Source organism: Lasiosphaeria miniovina (assembly GCF_030549165.1).
Source record: "Lasiosphaeria miniovina strain SMH2392-1A chromosome Unknown B0T26scaffold_6, whole genome shotgun sequence".
NCBI classification, from domain to species: Eukaryota; Fungi; Ascomycota; class Sordariomycetes; order Sordariales; family Lasiosphaeriaceae; genus Lasiosphaeria; species Lasiosphaeria miniovina.
In genome coordinates this window covers 1,524,186-1,543,604 of record NW_026848225.1, presented here as the reverse complement: position 1 = coordinate 1,543,604, position 19,419 = coordinate 1,524,186, and the positions used below count along the sequence as shown (strand labels likewise).

The 19,419-nt window shown below is 55.1% G+C and overlaps 5 protein-coding genes and 1 non-coding gene across 6 annotated transcripts; 4 read left to right on the top strand and 2 right to left on the bottom strand.

Moving 5' to 3' along the window:
• Positions 1-251: 251 nt before the first annotated feature.
• B0T26DRAFT_609984 (uncharacterized protein) lies at positions 252-2,150 on the top strand (the record flags this gene model as incomplete). The annotated part of the gene is made up of 2 exons (XM_060435885.1): positions 252-883; positions 953-2,150. Coding segments are annotated over 2 exons (1,830 nt in total), but the record flags the coding sequence as incomplete, so codon positions are not given.
• A 1,392-nt stretch (positions 2,151-3,542) lies between these two features.
• B0T26DRAFT_678862 (uncharacterized protein) lies at positions 3,543-6,341 on the top strand (the record flags this gene model as incomplete). The annotated part of the gene is made up of 4 exons (XM_060440282.1): positions 3,543-3,631; positions 3,727-4,253; positions 4,413-6,177; positions 6,227-6,341. The coding sequence occupies 4 exons, from the start codon at positions 3,543-3,545 to the stop codon at positions 6,339-6,341; spliced, it is 2,496 nt and encodes an 831-aa protein (XP_060292743.1).
• A 926-nt stretch (positions 6,342-7,267) lies between these two features.
• Positions 7,268-10,375, top strand: B0T26DRAFT_754646 (uncharacterized protein; the record flags this gene model as incomplete). Its single annotated transcript, XM_060445849.1, has 18 exons — positions 7,268-7,526; positions 7,639-7,818; positions 7,914-8,202; positions 8,283-8,374; positions 8,428-8,498; positions 8,593-8,659; positions 8,716-8,752; positions 8,801-8,849; positions 8,926-8,947; positions 9,069-9,094; positions 9,153-9,164; positions 9,251-9,381; positions 9,437-9,706; positions 9,771-9,789; positions 9,845-9,942; positions 10,022-10,065; positions 10,132-10,308; positions 10,365-10,375. The coding sequence occupies 18 exons, from the start codon at positions 7,268-7,270 to the stop codon at positions 10,373-10,375; spliced, it is 1,854 nt and encodes a 617-aa protein (XP_060292742.1).
• Positions 10,376-12,729: 2,354 nt separating this feature from the next.
• On the top strand, positions 12,730-17,727 carry B0T26DRAFT_652353 (uncharacterized protein; the record flags this gene model as incomplete). The annotated part of the gene is made up of 2 exons (XM_060438363.1): positions 12,730-16,416; positions 16,492-17,727. The coding sequence occupies 2 exons, from the start codon at positions 12,730-12,732 to the stop codon at positions 17,725-17,727; spliced, it is 4,923 nt and encodes a 1,640-aa protein (XP_060292741.1).
• A 613-nt stretch (positions 17,728-18,340) lies between these two features.
• B0T26DRAFT_t194 lies at positions 18,341-18,435 on the bottom strand. Its single transcript has one exon. It is a non-coding gene; the product is annotated as a tRNA-Ser (tRNA).
• Positions 18,436-18,513: 78 nt separating this feature from the next.
• On the bottom strand, positions 18,514-19,396 carry B0T26DRAFT_721510 (uncharacterized protein). Its single transcript, XM_060442555.1, has one exon. The coding sequence runs from the start codon at positions 18,957-18,959 to the stop codon at positions 18,552-18,554; it is 408 nt and encodes a 135-aa protein (XP_060292740.1). The 5' UTR covers positions 18,960-19,396; the 3' UTR covers positions 18,514-18,551.
• Between the last annotated feature and the right edge of the window lie 23 nt (positions 19,397-19,419).

Genomic DNA, 19,419 nt, shown 5'->3' with positions numbered 1-19,419 from the left:
AAAAAAATTAAACCCGTCTTTTTTAAAGCCTCGACTCGCCCCGACCTGTCGGGCATTTTTACCAGCTCATTCCTTCGGGCCAGTCTCAATGGTTTTTGGAGAGCCTTGCTCCTTGGAAGGAGCTGCTGCTCAGCTAATTAGCCGGGTTCGAGCTCTAGCTCTAGGGTACCTTGAATTCGCCCACTTCGACTTCCTTGCCCCCCCACTGCCTCGCTGCCCATCCGACTCGAGCCCGCCCTGGCATCATGGCGGAGACGTCGAAGCGCTCGGTTGACGGCAGCACGCCCAAAGCCCCCAAGGACAAGCAGTGCCCCTTCTGCCAGCAGCCGTTTACCTCATCGTCCCTCGGCCGCCACCTCGACCTCTACATCAAGGAGAAGAACCCAAAGGCGGCCGACGGTATACACGATGTCGACATCATACGCAAGCTCAGGGGTAACATCACAAGGAGGCAGGCAAAGGCCTCGTCTCTCTCGCGGCGAGGCACCTCGGCCTCGGTCGGGACGCCCACGGCTACGTCAAAGCGAAGCCCCGGCTCAGAGTACACAGAGTCGCCCATGGTGAAGTCGCCAGTCTCTCTAAAAGAGAGCGCGCCAGCTAGCGAGGCGGTTGGAAGGCAGTTCCCGTTCAATACGCCTTGGGAGGCCACTGGGGTAATCAACGACATTTCGGCAGCACGGGACGGAGAAGGCGCCAATACCGGCGACGGAGAAGGCGCTTCTGACACTCCAAAACCGGCCACTGTCCCCCAACAACGAACCATAAACCGGCAGGCGATGAAGCAGCAGCTTGACGCAAGGCAGCAGCTCCAAGATGCATTGGATACCGCAAGGGCAGCCGAACTGGCGCTGCGAGAGGTGATCGGGTCATTCAGGGCTGCCAAGTAAGTGTCTGACATGGTCCCAACCAATTCTTACGCACTAGTTCTACTGTTTCCTGACTTCTCTGGTAGGCTGCAGATTGACATGGACTCGGTACCCTTCGACTTTGATCCCCTGGCGCTTGATTTCCCGGTCTTGACAATACAGTGCTTGGAGCCGCCGCCGACCCTTTTCTCTTCGACCCAGCAACCGACCTCGACGTCGTGGTCAATTCTCCCGCCAGGGTCGCAACAATACAAGGCACTGCGGAAATACTTCCAGGACGAGTTCCAGAAATGGAGAATCACCTGTGCAAGCGCCGTCACTGCTGCCAACGAGGACCTGCCATACCCTCCACCCGTGGATGCCTTCAGGCCCAACGCAAAGGATGAGATTCGCAATGCTGAAAAGAAGGCAGAAGTCTTGGAAGCAAAAGTGTCTGAACACATGGAGATCACGTACAGGGTTTGGAATGGACTTCCACAAGCGCAGCGCGAGAACCTATGGGCTTTGGAGCTAGCGCGGAGTGTTGGGCGGAAGCAGAAGGAAATCGACAGGCTTAACAAGGTACAGCACAGTCTCAAGCAGGAAAACGCGCATATCAAGTCACAAATCGAGCACCTAAACCGACTCCAGCAGCCACGCGAATTTAAGATATCGCCGCCGACGACAGTTTTCGTAGAGCCAGAGGCGATAGACTACTTCCAGGACCAGCTTGTAATTCGCAAGCGTGGCGGGGTCGGCCTCAACCTCACCGACCGCCATTCCGACTTAAACACAATCATCTCCAACGCCATCGACCGGTGGAAGAACGTTGTCGTGTCGACCCGGTCTACAACCAATGGTCTACAGGGCCAACGGCCGCTGAACCCTCCGGGCACGGGCAACCTGGGCTCGGGGATGGCAAGCAGCGGCACGGCGAATCCCAGCCCACCCCAGGCACAAGCACCGGCATTTCGAGCACAGCAGCAGGTCCCAGCCCTTCAGAACTCGCCCCAGTCGCAGAACCTACCCACAACCAACAACAATGCCTCGGCCTTCGCCAGCTCGGCTACACCATTTATCACGGCAAGTCCACCCTCTGGAAACTCTCAACAAGTCGCACCTGTAGGGGACGCTCCCAGCACCGCACCTTCGGCCAGCCCCGATATAAAGGAGGACAACGACAACGACGAGGAAGAGGACGAGAATGAGGACGAGGAGGAGGATGAGGATGAGGATATGAGCGACCAAGACGCCGAAGGAGACGAAGATGCGGACGCTGACGCAGATGTTGATGCCGAGATGGACGACTACGCTGCCATGAACCATGCCGTGGCAAGTAATCAGGCATTAACCTCACATGCTCGCCAGCAACATCAACAGCCGCGTCAGATTAACAGGTTACCGGCTCAGCAGACAAACCAGCTCGAAGTCGCCCGTACACGGGGCGGGACACACCCCCAATTTCCCAGAAATAGCAACCACGCCGGCCTAATAAACAACAGGAGCGTCACACACGGAGGCGCCGGCCACACAATCCGTCCAAACGCAAACATGCACCGAACAATGAGTGGTATGACGTCGATGCAGGCCGACGTTCAGCATCAAATGGGCCACCCCAACACAATGGGCCACAGCCACGGCCATGGCCACAGCCACGGCCATGGCCACAGCCACGGAAGAATGGGGCAGGCCGACATTGGCATGATGCAAGGCGTTGCCGGTGGCGAGCCAATGTATATGGACTGAGGCAGTCCATCCCGTCACAGCATCTTCTACGCGCCCCATTGGCACTTGCCACCATCTCCCTTGCACATCCGGATACGCACTGTCCAGCAAGAGCTTCAACACACACCGAGAAGTGTAAAAAGAGTAATTTATAAAGGTTGGTGCATATCATGAGCTACCACGGCGTCGAGATTATTTTGGGGTCCCGTATATACATGATTTGGGTTCATGCATCATAATTCTCTAGATTTGTTGAAAAGCCGGTTGTCTCTGGGGTCAATCAAGGCCAGGATATCACCGCATTTCAACTTGCCACTTGCCTTTCATGTATCATAGTGTATCGTGTCAGCAGAGGAAATGGCGATGATCTAGGACGGGCCGAGGACAAGGCCATGCTTATATACACATATTTGAGACACATGTGTTAATATCGAGTAATAAATAGCTAGGTTACTGAATAAATACAAACATCTTTGCAGCTAGCTTCTAGGACGCTCAAACAAGTTTGGGACGTGGCGGGTGTTCAACAGTATCGTGAATTAGCGAGGAAACCTTAAAGCATTAGAGTAGCAGTTTGGTAATGGCCTCTCGTCCTGCAAAGCTAGCCTGTGCCTGTGGCTATTACCTTATTTGCCTAGTGCCTACCACTAGGACATCCAGGTAAGGTTTCGGCAGGAGGAACTGAGCGTAGCAAACACCCGTACTGCCAGTCCGTATTTACCTTACCTACCTGACTTTACTTGGTTGCCGGAGTAGAAAGAACCCGCTGCCTGCCTAGTTCATGAGCTCGCTTCACGGTTCGATTTCAAGGCCCTCCCTCTCTCAATCAACAAACCCCCGACTCACAGGCCGCACAACCTCCCTCTATCTTTCGTTTTCTTACTCTCGCTATTCCGAATAATCACATTCTTTTGATCATTTCATTCACCTAGAGATCAAACTTCTACACTTCACCAACCACACCGACACCAAATGGCGGACCCCCCGACAGGCCAGCCGCCTAACCCCCCGCCGGACTCCCCGCCGAGCGACAAGACTAGTAGGAAGAGGAAGGAGCTCTCGTAAATTTTCCTTTCATCTTTTGTTTGCCTCGCGAGATTCGTTCACACTTCCATCCAAAAAATTGGCCGCTAACCAAAATGCACTCGCTGCCTAGGTGGTCTGATTTAGACGAGGATGAGGACGAGTCTTGGGCTACCCCGGAGCAGCTTATAGACTCACTTCCGCCACTCCATGGATACGCGTCGTCGTCGGCTCAGTCAGTCCCACCAATCCCAGAACGAAGCCTCAAGCGTCGGCCTGGGTCAGGTGTTCCGCCTGATTTTTCGGAGGAGGATGAAAACCTTTCTGAGCCTAGTTCGGCCACCCAGTCGCGTTTCACAGAGCACTTTGAGTCGCAGCACCCCGGCCCACCAGCTGAAGGCGTCGACCGACGAGACCATGCCGAGCAAAATGAGTACGCCGCAGAAACCGCACACGTTGAACATGTCGAGTATCATGAGTACATCACAGAAGCCGCACACGGTGAACATGCCGAGCACCATGAGTACATCACAGAAGCCGCGCACGTTGAACATGCCGAGCACCATGAGCACATGACAGGAGTCGCACACGTCGAGCATGCCGAGCACCATGAGTACATGACAGGAGCCGTACACGTCGAGCATGCCGAGTATGAGATAGGTCATACGGAGACCCAACAACCGCTGACGATGGCAGACAACGATATCATTCCAGCGTTGTAGCAAGACCAAATGATTCGAAGTTCTTCACATCCGGCATCGGGGGGTGGGGACGGGTTTTGGGGGAACGACGGAGGTGACGATTGGGAGGGCGATGAAGATTGGGAGGACGATAACGATTACATTGCGCGCTCGCCCCCGAGGCCACTCGGATCGGGCTTGTTGGCCGAGGATGGTGATTATATCGACCTAGACCGTGGCTGTCGTTATGAGGTTTGCTTGTACTCGCCGGACGACATGCGCCGGCAAGACACTTACAAGAAAAACTTTGGCCTGGGAGACAGCGGTTCCGAGGACGAAGACGAGTCAGACACATCGTCAACGGCTAGCAAGGGTAGCCTTTTCTATGACGGTTCTTACGAGCCCATCATTCTACTCGAATTCCGAGGCAACTCTTTTACCTACTACAGCTTCGTTATGGTCACGACCAGATGCCCTGCGCGAGCGCTCCGAAAGACATACTGCGTGCACCAGATGCTATTGCATGTCAGTTGGGTCATGCAAAGCACCGACTTTGGCGTCTCCCCAGAGCGGCTTTTCAGAATTGCCGAGAGCGTGATGGATACCGCCTGGAAGGTGATGACTTTGGACGAGCGAGAACACACTTCGCATCCCCTGACCGACGAGCTGAAGGTGTTTGCATTACACCTCTCGAGGGCAGTAATTGGGAGCGGTTACATCATGAAGGAGCCGTATCGGATGTTGGTAAATCAGATCACACCCCAGCTAGCTGCGCGCCTTGGACTGCGGCATTGGTCCAAAGACGGTTGTTGGCCCAATGGTGAGAATCCAGGGGCTAGCTTATCATCCGTTTGGAGGGATAACAACTATCCGGTCATCCTTGGGACTGAAGAGCCAAACGGTGATTCCCGGGTCGACTTGGATGAAGCTAACCAAGGCGTGATTGAGCCAGAGCAAGATGGCAACGCTGCAGTCGGACCAGAGGCTGACGACACCGTGACCGACACGGGGAAAGATGACAAAGCTGTGGCCGGATCAGAGGGGAACAGCAGCACCGTAACTGGACCAGGAGGGGATAAAAATGCCGTGACCGAGTCAGCGGAGGGCATTATTCAGCCGGAAGGTCAGCCTGAGCCTCAGAAACCGGACACTGAAACCGAGGATAACGCGAAAATAGAGCGTCCAGATTGGATGCCAAAGGGTGTCCCAGAGGACAAGAATTATCCGTGGGTACCGCAATGGGGGGTCGACAATAATGCTGAGAATCAGAAGGCTCACGCTGAATCGTCGAATCAAGCTGGGCCGTCAAATCAGGTACCTGCGCCGACTCCCGACACCACCCCCGACCCGGCCCCTGCGCTACCACCTAAGCCGGTTGCCGAAAATATTGCGGAAGCGTCTGGGGCGGCTCCAAAGGCGCAGGCAAAAGATCAGCTTGCTCCCAAGACCCAGCCAGATATCCAGCTAGCCCCCATCGTGCAGTTAGAGAGCCAACCGGCCCCCGTCGTGCAGCCAGGAGACCAGTCGACTCCCGGAGATCCGCCAGGAGACCAGTCGGCCCCAGGAGACCCGCCAGGGGATCCACCGGCTACGTCGCCGCAGGGGAACGGGAATCAACAGGGCCCTCCGGCGCGAAGAAAATGGTATAAACGGGTATGCAGTTGCTGTTTTCCGGCAGATGATGAGGTTATTCCGCAGGCTGTTCCACAGGCCGCTCTTGATGCACAGACAGATAATCAGCCAGCCCCCGAGGCTCAATCAGAGAACCAAGCTGCTCCAGGGGCTCAGCCCGGTGACCAGACAACCTCTGAGGTGCAGTCAGGGGACCAGTCAGCTCCAGCAGGCCAGCTAGGCGGCCAACCGGCTCCAGAGAACGAGAACCAACACGACCGTCCAGCGCTAAGGTGGTATAAAAAGGGATTTCGCTATTTCTTTCCGCTACGTGCTGCTGAGGCTGTTCCAGAGGATGCCCCAGAGGATATCCCAGAGGATATCCCAGGGGAAGGTCCTTTTTGGGACGATGCCCCAGCGGATGCCCCAGCGGATGTCCCACAAGATGTTCCAGTGAATGGCGTAGCGAATGCCCCAATAAATACCCCAGTTTACCAAGCGGGTAATTCATACGCCACTCTAGAGTTCGGGCCGGCTATCTAAGCGGCTCCAGAGGTAGATCTGGAGGTGGCTCACGGGTTAGATCTCGAGGCAGAGAAACGGGTAGGGTGCCTGCCAGCTCCCGAGGTGTCAGTCAGGGGACTAACGAGTTCTGCCGTCGCAACTGAACAAGAGTTAACACGGCTTTCACAAAAAACGAGGAAAAAAAAGACAAAAAAATATAATGGGGTATTTGGTTGTTTCTCTCAGCGAGGCGACAAGGACCATGGCCATGGCGATCCCAATAAGGATTACAATCCGAGTCACCAGGGATGTTGAAGCGATGAAAGGCGAGCTTGGGAATTTGGGTATTGTTTGGCTGGAAAGTTATGGACTATTACAGTAAAAGAACATCCAAATCGCGAGTAGCAGCGGACACAGCGAATCATGTCAAGAGTATTGTAGGATAGTGTATGGAAATCAATTTCTGTCTAACAAATGAGTAAGACGATGCTTCTGGTGATTTTGTTGTTATCGTTTCGAAGACCCCTGCTCAATGGACGGGAATGATTGCCGGCCCCTGTTATAGGTGTGTTGGCGATCAGTTATTAGTGGCTTACCGAAAGGCGCTGTGCCCCGCGTTCCGCAGCCAGGGCGGGCAGCCACAAGTGGGAAACGAATTGCTCCCGCTGACGTTGACTCACCCCTCCTTTCTAATTGCTGTGAGTCAAAATTTTACCCCGCCTGTGGATATTTGGGTCAATTGGGTGCCAACAGCGAGCGACTTTGTGCCACACACAAAAACACAACTGCAAGTCAATCTAATCAAAACTCGCGATCGAACGGTCAGTCAGTCTCCCGCCCGGATCCTCGCTCCTGACAGCACAGCGTCATCCGATCATCATGGCCGACTCGAGCGCTCCAGCGCCCCCAACCGACGAGGTGGCCAACCTCCACCTCGACGAGGTCACGGGCGAGCGCATCTCCAAGACGGAGCTCAAGAAGCGCCAGAAGCAGCGCCAGAAGGAGGCCGGAAAGGCTGCCAAGGCCGCCGCGGCTCCCGAGAAGCCCTCCAGCAAGCCCAAGACTGCCGCAGGCGACGAGGAGAAGGACCTGAACCCGAACCAGTACTACGAGATCCGGACCCGCCACGTCAATGAGCGTATGCTTCCCATTCCTATTCCCATGCCCCGCCCCTTCAGGGTTTGTCTCAGTCTAGCCTTGTCGTGTGTGAATAGAATGGACGCATTTTCTGACCATTTGTGCCCCTATAGTGCTCAAGAGCCCCGAGACGAACCCCTATCCCCACAAGTTCCACGTCACGTACGACGACTCCAAGTTCGTCAGCGAGTTCGGCCACCTCAAGTCGGGCGAGTCGGCTGAGGACAAGGTGATCCAGATCGCTGGCCGCATCTACAACAAGCGCGCGAGCGGATCCAAGCTGATCTTCTATGGTGAGCAAGCAACGCCTCTTCAGCCTCCCCATGAGCTCAAGTCTCTATTCTCCTCGGACAGCAGCGTGCTAACTACCGGGCTCCCCGACACAAAGACCTCCGCACCTCGGCCGACACCGTGAGCATTGGCACCGCGATCCAGATTGTCTGCCAGGCCCAATTGGTCAAGGGGGGCGCCGTTTCGTTCGAGAAGCAACACGAGAATATCCGCCGTGGCGATGTCATCGGAATCACTGGCTATGCCGGCCGCACAAACCCCAAGAACAAGCTGGCCGAGGGCAAGGAGGGCGAGCTGTCCATCTTCGCGACCGAGATTACGCTCTTGAGCCCGTGCCTGCACATGCTGCCCAGCGTCCGTTTCCCGTTCTCGGATGGCGAGCAGAGGTTTGTGGTTTACCTGGCCCGTTTTTGCCCCCCTGTGTGTGCCTCGAGGTTTGAAAGCCCGCTGACTTTACGCCAACCAGAGCCCGCATGAGATACCTCGACATGCTTTGGAACGACCAGACCCGCAACGTGCTTTGGCAGCGCAGCAGAATGGTCCGCTACATCAGAGACTGTACGTGGATTTTGAACGTGGTTTATGTGGCTCTAGGTCTGACTGGTTTTAAGTCTTCCACGAGCGCCGCTTCATCGAGGTTGAAACTCCGATGATGCATGCCATTGCAGGCGGAGCAACCGCAGTAAGTCTTGCCCAAAAAGGGGCCTGGGCCAGACTCCGGTCAAGCTTATAGGGCCAACGCGGGATGTAAACTGTGCTAATAGTGGACTGTATAGCTTCCTTTCATCACGCACCACAACGACTTGGATGTTGACATGTTCATGCGAGTGGCGCCGGAGCTGTGTAAGTGCCCGGCGAACGATTTCCGATACATTTTTACTAACCAATCGATCAAATAGTCCTCAAGAAGATGATTGTGGGACAGTTTGGAAAAGTGTGAGTCTGCCTTCTCCAGCCCGACGAGTAGGGACTGACAGAAGACAGTTTTGAGCTTGGAAAGAACTTCCGAAACGAAGGAATCGATCTTACTCACGTGAGTATATGGAATCACAACGCTACACCGCAGTAGGTGTACTCGAGCTTGCAAGATTGCTAACGCACCCTGACAGAACCCCGAATTCACGTCGTGTGGTACGTTTCTGAATGCGCCTCCAACCCCTTTTGGGTACCTGGCGGTCCACAATTTGAGCAACAACTCTTGCGGATTCACCCCGAAAGTGTCTCATGTGACTGCTAACACTGAATTCTCTAGAGTTCTACTGGGCTTATGCCGATGTGGTATGTATTCTGTTGTCACTCTTTCCGACTATAGTACGGTTGCTAACTTGGACTTTAGTACGACGTGATGGTGAGTTTGTTTCCCTTGGGATCTCTGGCACAGCAACTGCCAATCGAGTTTCTCTAGCCCGAAAGCATGCTAACAACAAACCTCAGGCCTTGACAGAAGAGTTGGTGTCATCTCTTGTCAAAGAACTCACGGGCTCTTACAAGACCAAGTTTACAACTCAGCACGGAGAGGTCTACGATGTTAACTGGGAGGCCCCGTGGCGGAGAGTTGAGATGATGTACGTGACACCCCACAGCAAAACATTGACCTTTTCTGACAGCCGCCACAACCAGCCCCGAACTGGAGAGAGCTACAGGGGAGAAATTCCCGCCCTATGACGAACTCCACACCGACGAGACCAACAAGTTCCTGCAGAACATTTGCAAGAAGATGAAGGTCGACTGCGCTCCGCCACTCACTAACGCGCGGATGATTGACAAGCTTACTGGAGAGTTCATCGAGAACACCTGCGTCAACCCTACGTTCATTCTTGAGCACCCGCAAATGATGAGTCCTCTGGCCAAGTATCACAGGACCAAGAAGGGCCTTTGCGAGAGATTCGAGTGAGTATTCCAACCAAACAGTGTGGGCTATTTTGATATCGACGTACGCTGACAATTTTCATAGGGCATTTGTGTGCAAGAAGGTTTGTTAATCACCTGTTGAGCTTGTGTGATGTAGAAACTCTAACCTTTGCGTAGGAAATTGCGAACGCGTACACTGAGTTGAACAATCCGTTCGACCAACGACTTAGATTCGAGGAGCAAGCCCGCCAGAAGGATGCGGGAGACGACGAGGCGTGCGTATCCTATATTTTGGGGCCTTCAGTGCCATCCACGCCCTGGTTAAACATGCCGTGTGCTGACTATGTCTTGCAGGCAAATGGTTGACGAGAGCTTCTTGAATGCCCTCGAGTACGGCCGTATGTATCTTCCACCATTACACGGAATGCTGTCCCATTGAGTTATAATGCTGACCAAATGTCTAGTGCCGCCAACTGGTGGCTGGGGTCTTGGTATTGACCGTCTTGCCATGTTCATCACCAACAACTACTCGATCAGGGAGGTGCTGGCGTTCCCATTCCTCCGCGAGGAGAAGCAGGGTGGCAGGGAGAAGTTTGCGGCCGAGGTTGTCGATGTGCAGCCGCTGCCTGTGGAGGGCATCCGTGAGTGACCTGAACCTGCCTCAGGTGTTGATGCTTCCTGCTAACTCTATCTACAGCCCATAAATAGACGAAGGAAGCAAAAAGTTGGAAGGCCTAAGGCTTCTGTAGGAACATGTAGCATGGTATTGACCCTATATTTCCACCGCTTGGTACTGCTATTGTGGAACTGAAGATTAAGTCCTGGACCACAAATGGTGATATGATTGCGGTTATCTTGGCCATCCTGCCTACTCTTGGCGGGCATATTGACCCGGTCTCGTATGCCTTGGCGAGTTATAGATGTTTTACAAAAAGTACCTTCGTACAGAGTTCAAAGACGTTTGACCCTAGTTTCAATTTGCATGCAGAGTCACAAGCTTAGAGCGATTCACAACTAGCATGTGTTCGTTCTAACGATGCCATATACCATTTTTTTGTCTTCTTAGATTCCTTTTTTAGTCCTGGAGTCTTTGAGGTGGAACAAGTACAGGGCGTATCGGTAGCCGTATTCCCACGGCCCCCATTCGCTACTTTTCGAACAGGCCACGCGAATCGAATCTACACGCACCGTTCCACTGCAGTTGCACTGCCTCGTGGGAGATTGGATTGTGTGTGCAAAAACGCCTTGGTTTTATACCCGCCTACCTTATCTGGACGAGGTACACGTAAGCCTTTGTGCTACCACGTCAGGCAAGGGTCGTTGTTTGTCTCCCACTTCCTCACCTTTTTTGGTGTCGTTGATTTTCGGAATACAGTATTGGTACTGTGCATACCTAGGCCAGCTATTAGAGGTATCGGCGGACTCTCGGTGACGGAGTTGGTGATTATAGTTGCTGTCGTGGTACATAATCCGTAGAGACAGGCATTTATCTATCGAGCGTTGGTGGTAGGTTTGATACCTATCATGATGTTCGTGGAAATAAGCGTTGGAGAATGGAACCAACAAAGTTTTGCTGCGTGCCGGCCTCTCGTTGGAGAAGAGAGCGAGGATCTGGGGAAAAAATGAGGATGCCCATGGCCCTGCGGGGCAGGCAAAGCAAGCAAGCAGCTATTAAGTCCCGTTAAAAGCGCGGAGACGGCAAAGTGCAGCTGCTTTGGACGGTGGGTACGCGTCACCACCAGTAACGACCTGAGGTAACTCCGTGGATATACGGGTACTGTTCCGTCTACGGATACCTTCCCCTCTTTACCTGTCAGTGGGCTCGGACACGGCGAGCAGCCCGTGGACCGGTTGCTGTGTACTGTTAGAGTGTAGACCCTCTTTTTGGGGACGGACGGCGACGGCTGAATATGTGGGTCGTCGCTGGCGCTCCCGTCACCCGTCACCCGTCACCCGTTGTGACGGCCGACGGGAGTCGGGGGTTGCAAACGCCGACGGCTCTCAAGACACTAAACTACCTACATGGTCAGATCGGACTAGGAAATCGTGATTTGGGCGGTTTTGACGCAGGCTCTGGATCGAGGCTTGCCTTCGCTGAGCCTGAGCTCATTCTCATCTAGATTCTTTTATTTGGTGGTCTTGGCCACTTAGCCATCGCATACGTGTTCGCAGCTGTTCTTTCCCAAAGAGCAATCCGAGGGATACGAGGCACTGTTCAGTCTCAAAGCGAGCTTCGCTTAGATGACGAAACGCCTCGTATTGCACATACTCGGTGGGATATAGCCAAAAGTTGAATTGTATCTCGGCCGGTATTTAGAACTCCTGCTGCAGTGTCTCAACACGAGGCCCGAAGGAAGGAGAGTTAAATAAAAGGACTCGGAGGAATTGAGTGTTTTTAGAAGAAGAAAAAGACTTGGAGAGGCAGACTTGACTTTCCTGGCGGGGGGAGAACCACCTCACTGGCCAGGGCAGGATCCCGCCCCCAGTCAAGGCGAATCAATCCAATGGGCAGGGGTCTGGGGCCCAGGCCGCTCGGGCAAAGGCAGGCACTGGCAGGCAGGACCGACAGTACAGGGGGTGTTTGAAGACTTGGATGCGCCCAGCCCACACCCACCAGCACCAGATGCGCAACGCCCAGGCTGCGCCAAGTCTCAATCGCAATAAGAGTGAAGAATGGTTTCGATTGACGCTGTGGCAGCCGTCTGCTTCCATTCATTGCCTTGCGAGATTTGTCTGGCCACCATGACATGACTGTCACTTTTTATTCTTTTGTTCTTTCATCAGCCCCGTATTAATTACTCCGTCTCACTGCCCAGTCCAGTCTAGTCCAGCCCTGAATCACAACCCAGCCGCCCTGGCGGCTTTGACTCTTGAGACTATCCTGAGATGAGGTGATATACGGATTCGGAGCACGATACGGATATAGGTAGCAGCAATACCCAGCCAGGTCTACCTAGGTGTCTGTCTTTGGCGACTACCTTACCTACACCTCGACCTCGGCGCAACTTGGACTTCAACTTGAGCTTCAATAGCAACTTCGGCTATCTACCGGCGTCGTCGCCATGGACGTCTTCGTGCAGACGTGGACGCTCACGCGCAAGAACGTGTTGATTGTGCTGGGGCGTCACAGCTTCGCCACCGTGGTGCGCGCCTTTCTGCTGCCCATCTTGCTCACCTCCTTCCTCAGCTTTGCCCGCAACCTGTTCGTGCCGCCCGCCATCTACGGCATCGCGAGTCCCCATGCCGTGCGGTCCCTGGCCAGCGCCCTGAACGCCGCCGGAGGCACTGGCCGCGACACGGTCGTCTTTGTCGATAATGGCTTCACCGGCGGCGACATCGGCCGCGTCATCACCGGCCTGTCCAAGGCCGTCACCGATGCCGGCTGGAGGCCCGTCGTGCTCCGCTCCGAGAACCAGCTGCCCGCCATCTGTCGCGCAACCCTCCGTGGCGTCACTCCGTGCTTTGGCGCCGTCGTCTTCGCCTCGTCTCCCACCGAGGGCGCCGGCGCCATGTGGAACTACACCCTGCGCGCCGATGGTGCCCTAGGTGCTGGTAGGGTCAACATCAACCGCGACGACAACGACTCGGAGCTCTACATGCTCCCCCTCCAGAAGGCCGTCGACGCCGCCATCTCGGCCAACTCCTCCACCCCCCTCGGCCAGACCGACGAGTACCCCTTCACCTCGCTCACCCAAGAAGAGCGCGACGACAGGGTCCGCGTCCTCTACCAGTCCGCCATCATGAACTTCCTCGGCGTCACCTTCATTGCCGGCATGATTGGCATCGTCTACCATATGACGGGCTTCATCGCCACCGAGCGCGAGTCGGGCATGTCCACCCTGCTCGACGCCATGATGGTCGTCAAGCACCGCTGGCAGGCCCAGGCCTCGCGTCTCTGGTCCTACCACGTCGCCTTCTCCGTGCTCTATCTGCCCGGCTGGCTCATCGGCTCGCTGATATTGTGGCGCGGCGTCTTTGCCCACACCAGCTTTCTTGTCGTGCTGCTCTACCACATTCTGGCCGGCCTTGCTCTCGCCTCCATGTCCATCTTCGGCGCTTCCTTTTTCAAGAAGTCGCAGCTGAGCGGCGTGTCTATCACCATCATCTATCTGATCCTGGCCATTCTGGCCCAGAGCCTCACCGCCCCCAAGACCGGTGCCGTCGCCATCCTCAGCCTGCTGTTCGCCCCTTGCAACTACACCTTCTTCATCTCGCTGCTGGCCCGCTGGGAGCAAAAGCAGTTGCCCACCAACCTGACCAAGACCCCCCCCGATAGCCCATGGAACCTCTCTGGCATTGCTCTCTGGGTGTTTCTGATCATCCAGATCATCGTTTACCCCATACTTGGCGCCTTGCTTGAGAGGTACTTCCACGGCACCACGTCGTCGACCCGCAATATTGTCGTCGGCGACAACCGTGGCGGCCTCGAGCCCGAAACTGCCGTCCAGCTCGATGACTTTACCAAGATCTACAAGCCTAGCATCTTCCGTCGCTTGTTTTCCTTCGTCGCAAAGCCAAAGGAGCCCGTGGTCGCCGTAAACAAGCTCACTTTGAGGGCCGGCCGCGGTCAGATCCTGGCCCTGCTCGGTGCCAACGGGAGTGGCAAGAGCACCACGCTCGACTCCATCGCCGGCATCAACAAGCTCACGAGTGGCAAAATCACCATCGACGGCACCGGCGGTCTGGGCATCGCCCCGCAAAAGAACGTCTTCTGGGACGAGCTAACCGTCGAAGAGCATGTTCTCGTCTTCAACAGACTGAAGACGCCGCGCAACCGGGCCACCAAGCAGCAGATCCGCGAGCTGATCGTGTCAATTGACCTCGAGCAGAAGATCAAGGCACAGTCCAAGACACTCTCGGGCGGCCAGAAGCGGAAGCTGCAGCTGGGAATGATGCTGACGGGTGGTAGCGCCGTCTGCTGCGTCGACGAGGTATCGAGCGGTCTGGACCCCCTGAGCCGCAGAAAGATCTGGGACATTCTTCTGGCTGAGCGCGGCCGGCGCACCATCATCATGACGACGCATTTCCTCGACGAGGCCGACCTGCTTGCAGACCACATCGCCATCATGTCCAAAGGCAACCTTCGCGCCGAGGGCACATCGGTCGAGCTCAAAAACACGCTCGGCGGAGGCTACCGGATCCACGTCAACAATGTCGAGGACTTCAAGAGCCTTCCCGATGTCGAAGGCGTTACGAAACGCGTCACGTTCGAGGAGGCTGTCTACGTCGCGTCGTCGTCCAGTCTCGCCGCAAAGGTCATCAAGGATCTCGAGACTGCTGGCATCACTGACTACCGCTTTTCTGGGCCGACCATCGAAGACGTTTTCTTGCAGCTCGCCGACGAGATCCAGGCTGAGGGCGGATTTGGCTCCGGACTCGACGAAAAACAAGCACCATATAAAAAGGAGACGAGCAGCGATGAGGGAGGGGCCGGAAATGCAGGATTCGAGCTCTTGTCGGGACGCCGGATTGGGTACCTGCGCCAGACGTGGGTTTTGTTTCTGAAGCGCTGCACCATCTTCAAGCACAACTTTTTCCCGCCTGTGGCCGCTTTCGCCATCCCCGTCATCGCGGCCGGCTTGGTCACGCTATACGTCAAGGGACAGGGGGCGGTGGGATGCGACCCGGCTGCGCAGGTCACCCGGAATATCCCGACGAACATCTTTGCCCCCGACTTCAGCATTGGTGGGCTACAGCTTTCTCTCGTCGGTGGGCCAAGGGACAAGTTCACCCAAGAGACACTGATCCAGCTCTTCCTGCCCATATATGCCCACTCAGGAGGCGGGTCAGGCAGCGGCGCAGTCACTTCCACAGTTAACACCCGGGCCGCCAGCCCCATCGACTTCTTGCAGAACGTGACGATAGTGGACTCGCTGACCGAATTCAACAACTATGTCGCCCAGCAACGTAAGAACATTGTACCAGCTGGCATCTGGCTTGGTGACGCCAACTCGCGGCCAACGCTAGCCTTCAAGGCAAACGGCGCCGAAATGTTCAGCGCCTGGTTCGGCCAGTACGCTATGAACATGCTGTTGACCAACACGAGCTTCGCATCCTCGTACGTGAGTTTTGACTCGCCTTTCTCGCCCGACACGGGTAAGGCGCTTCAGATGCTCGTCTATGTCGTGCTGGCCCTGTGTGCCTACCCGGCCTTTTTCTCGCTGTATCCCAACCTAGAGCGCCGACGACAAGTGCGTGGCCTCCAGTATTCCAACGGCGTACGACCACTGCCGCTCTGGCTCGCCTATCTGGCCTTTGACTTTGCCATCGCCGTGACCGCGAGCATTCTCGTCATTGCGCTGTTCGTCGGCTTGGCACCCAATGTGTGGTACAATGTTGGCTATGTTTTCCTCGTGCTGGTGCTGTACGGCCTAGCCTCGACACTGCTGTCCTATAACGTCTCGCTGTTCAGCAACAACCAGCTCTCGTCCTACGCTTTCACAGCGGGCGGCCAGGTCGTTCTCTTCCTCGTCTATCTCATAGCTTACCTGAGCACCATGACGTACGCGCCAATCTCCAAGATCGACAGCTACCTGCTCATAGTCCACTTTGTCATAGCAGCCTTTGCGCCCATCGGATCCGCCGCCCGCACCATGTTCCTGGCTTTGAATCTGTTTTCGACCGCTTGTGAAGGCGAGCAGCTGGCCCCCAACCCGGGTGGCATCCTGCAGTACGGCGGGCCGGTCTTGTACTTGATTCTTCAGTCCATCTTTTTGTTCGCGCTGCTCATCTGGTTCGACGGCGGCAACGTTGGCGAATCCATCAAGGGCTTCTTCTCACGGTCCAAGCCGCCCAATCGGGTTGCCGACGACGGCGTGTCGGAGGACGAGGAGGTAGCCACCGAGATGGCGCGGGTGAAGACCAACACCAGCGGGGCCGACGGGCGCAGCGCCGACGGCCTGCGCGTCGTCAGCCTGACCAAGAGCTTCGGGTCCAACACGGCTGTCGACAATGTCACGTTTGGCATCCAGCACGGCGAGGTATTCGCGCTTCTGGGGCCCAATGGTGCCGGCAAGTCGACCACCATTAGCGTCGTGCGCGGCGACATCAAGCCGACAGGAGGCGTCTCCCGCGGCGGCGACGTGTTCGTCGAGGACGTCAGCGTAACGCGCCACCTGGCGCAGGCTCGTTCTCACCTCGGCGTCTGCCCCCAGTTCGACGCCATTGATTCCATGACCGTGACAGAGCACTTGCGCTTCTACGCGCGCGTGCGTGGCATTTCGGACATTGAGCACAATGTGGCCGCCGTGCTCGCCGGCGTCGGCCTTAGCGCCTTCCGCGACCGGCAGGCTCACGACCTCAGCGGCGGCAACAAGCGCAAGCTCTCGCTCGGCATCGCCCTCATGGGCAATCCGACGGTGCTGCTCCTCGACGAGCCCAGCAGCGGTCTCGACGCCGCCGCCAAGCGCGTCATGTGGCGCACCCTCGCCGCGACCGTCCCCGGCCGCAGCATCCTACTAACCACGCACAGCATGGAAGAAGCCGATGCCCTTGCCGGCCGTGCTGGAATCCTCGCCAAGCGCATGCTCGCCATGGGGTCGATAGAGCGCCTCCGATCCCGCTTTGGCGAGGCCCTCCACGTCCATCTAGTCTGCCGCGGCGCCCCCCGAACCACGCCCGAGCACGTCCAGCGCGTCCGTGACTGGGTCCTCGCTACGTTCCTCGGTGCCGTCGTCGACGATAACACGTACCACGGGCAGATGCGGTTCAGCGTCCCCATTGCCACCGCCGCCGCCGCAGCCACCGCAGCCACCGCAAAATCACCATCAAGCGAAAATGGCAACGACAACCAGAATGACGACTACAGCATCTCGCCCAGCGTCGCTACTGCCACTGCCGCTGCTGGCAGCAGCGACGGCAGCGCCATCGGCAAGCTCGTCGTGCTTCTCGAGGAGAACAGAGACGCCCTCGGCATCGAGCACTACAGCGTCAGCCCCACGACACTCGACCAGGTCTTCTTGACCGTCGTCGGCCGGCACAACGTCCGCGAGGAGGGCTACGAGCAGCAGCTGTTGCAGCAGCAGCAGAAGAAGGCGTGGTGGAAGTTTGGGCGCAGGTAGTCGGTCGACTGCATGCATGCACTTTCCTTGTTTTTTTGGATTTCTTTTCTAATTTGTTTTTTTGTTGGATCGGTCTTACTCTTCCTTTGGTTCATGCATATCATGTCATACCATTTATTTTGTTAAATATTTCAAAACATTTTTCTTGGACGGTATATATAATGTGTCGTGGATGTGGAGCGGACTGGGGCGAAAGACGTAGAGAGAGGAGCGATACAAGGCCACACCGTGCGGTGAAAGGTGGATGAGGAAGCATCTAGACCTAGACGTGCACGTTGACGAAGGAAGAAGGTACATGATGGGATGGGTCTAGATGAGATGGGCAAAATGCAAAATTTAATGTGCAACCTGTTACGGGTCGTGGCCCGTGGTTTGTGAAGAGAAATTAGTCCTCATTAAATACTTCGTACCGAGTAAAGATGAGGAAAACCGCGAGAGGGAACGTCATCGCAAGAATTAAACGTCATGATCCTAGAGCCGACCGAATCTCCAAACACCCCATTAGGAATAATACGATAAAATTAGATTCGGATAAGAAAAGCAGAAGCGCGTCTCTTGTAACATTGACGTAATATTAATGAAAAATAAAAAAAATTTAAAAAATTAGACACATCGTCACCTGCAGGATTCGAACCTGCGCCCCCGAAGGGATTGCCTAACATGCTAGTATTAGCAGGGCAACGTATTAGGCCACTCTACCAAAGTGACTTATACGAGATGCGATTAATGACTACTGTGTGGGGTAGCCGCGCTTATATCCGATACCCTACATCCTATCCGTCCAAGGGCTTGTGGGAGCAGTTACTAGCGGCACGGGCCAGCCATTACCAAGTCGCTGCCTGCCCAACCTTTTGACTGACCAAGACCTGGAAGCCCATGAATGAACTGTCGTTACTTTTTAGTGTGCACAGCAATGCATCTAGAGTAGATGGCGTCACAAAGGGGAAAAATTTAGAGATGCACACTCTGTGTACTGTATCTATGAACAACTTAGCAATCTTCCAGGTAGCTGCCACCATCAACCTATTAGGAACCCTTTCATAAGAGGACGCTTCGACCCAAGCATGGAAGCAGCCAGCACCAGAATATTCCCACATGACGAACCAGCAAAGAGTTAGTGGGTAAGAATATGCATTTGCTTCTCGGAGTAGTGCTAGTCTGCAAGCCATACGCTTTGCTATCGCTGCCGTTGCTGATGAAAAACGAATGCATCGCACACACATCGTATGCATATTCCGCGTCTCTGAATAAAGATCATGCTGCCCTTTCCTAGCCCTGCCAACCCAATTCGCTGTTCCTTGTCCATGCCCGTGCCAATACAATAAACGATACACTTCCACTACTACTAATGATATAACATTCCATCCACCACCCCGTCTTTCTCGTATTTGTTGGAATGGTGCGATACGAGCTGATTATTAGCAAAACCCAAGCGCTTGGCGGAGGGGTCTTTTGGTCAGACAGTCCGTGTGCTGAAGCGCCGACGGAGCCGTAAAAAAATAAAATAAAAAAAATAAAAGAGAAGACGCCCCGCCCGTGATAAGGAAACTGAAGCAAAAAGATGTCTCAAAAGAATATTAATAGACTTATTTCGCGTCATATGGGTCTATACAAGAAAAAAAGATGAAAATCCGAAAATGACAAAAGCAAACACCAGCGTTAAAAAAAACCTCAAACCATGCTCTCCTCTTG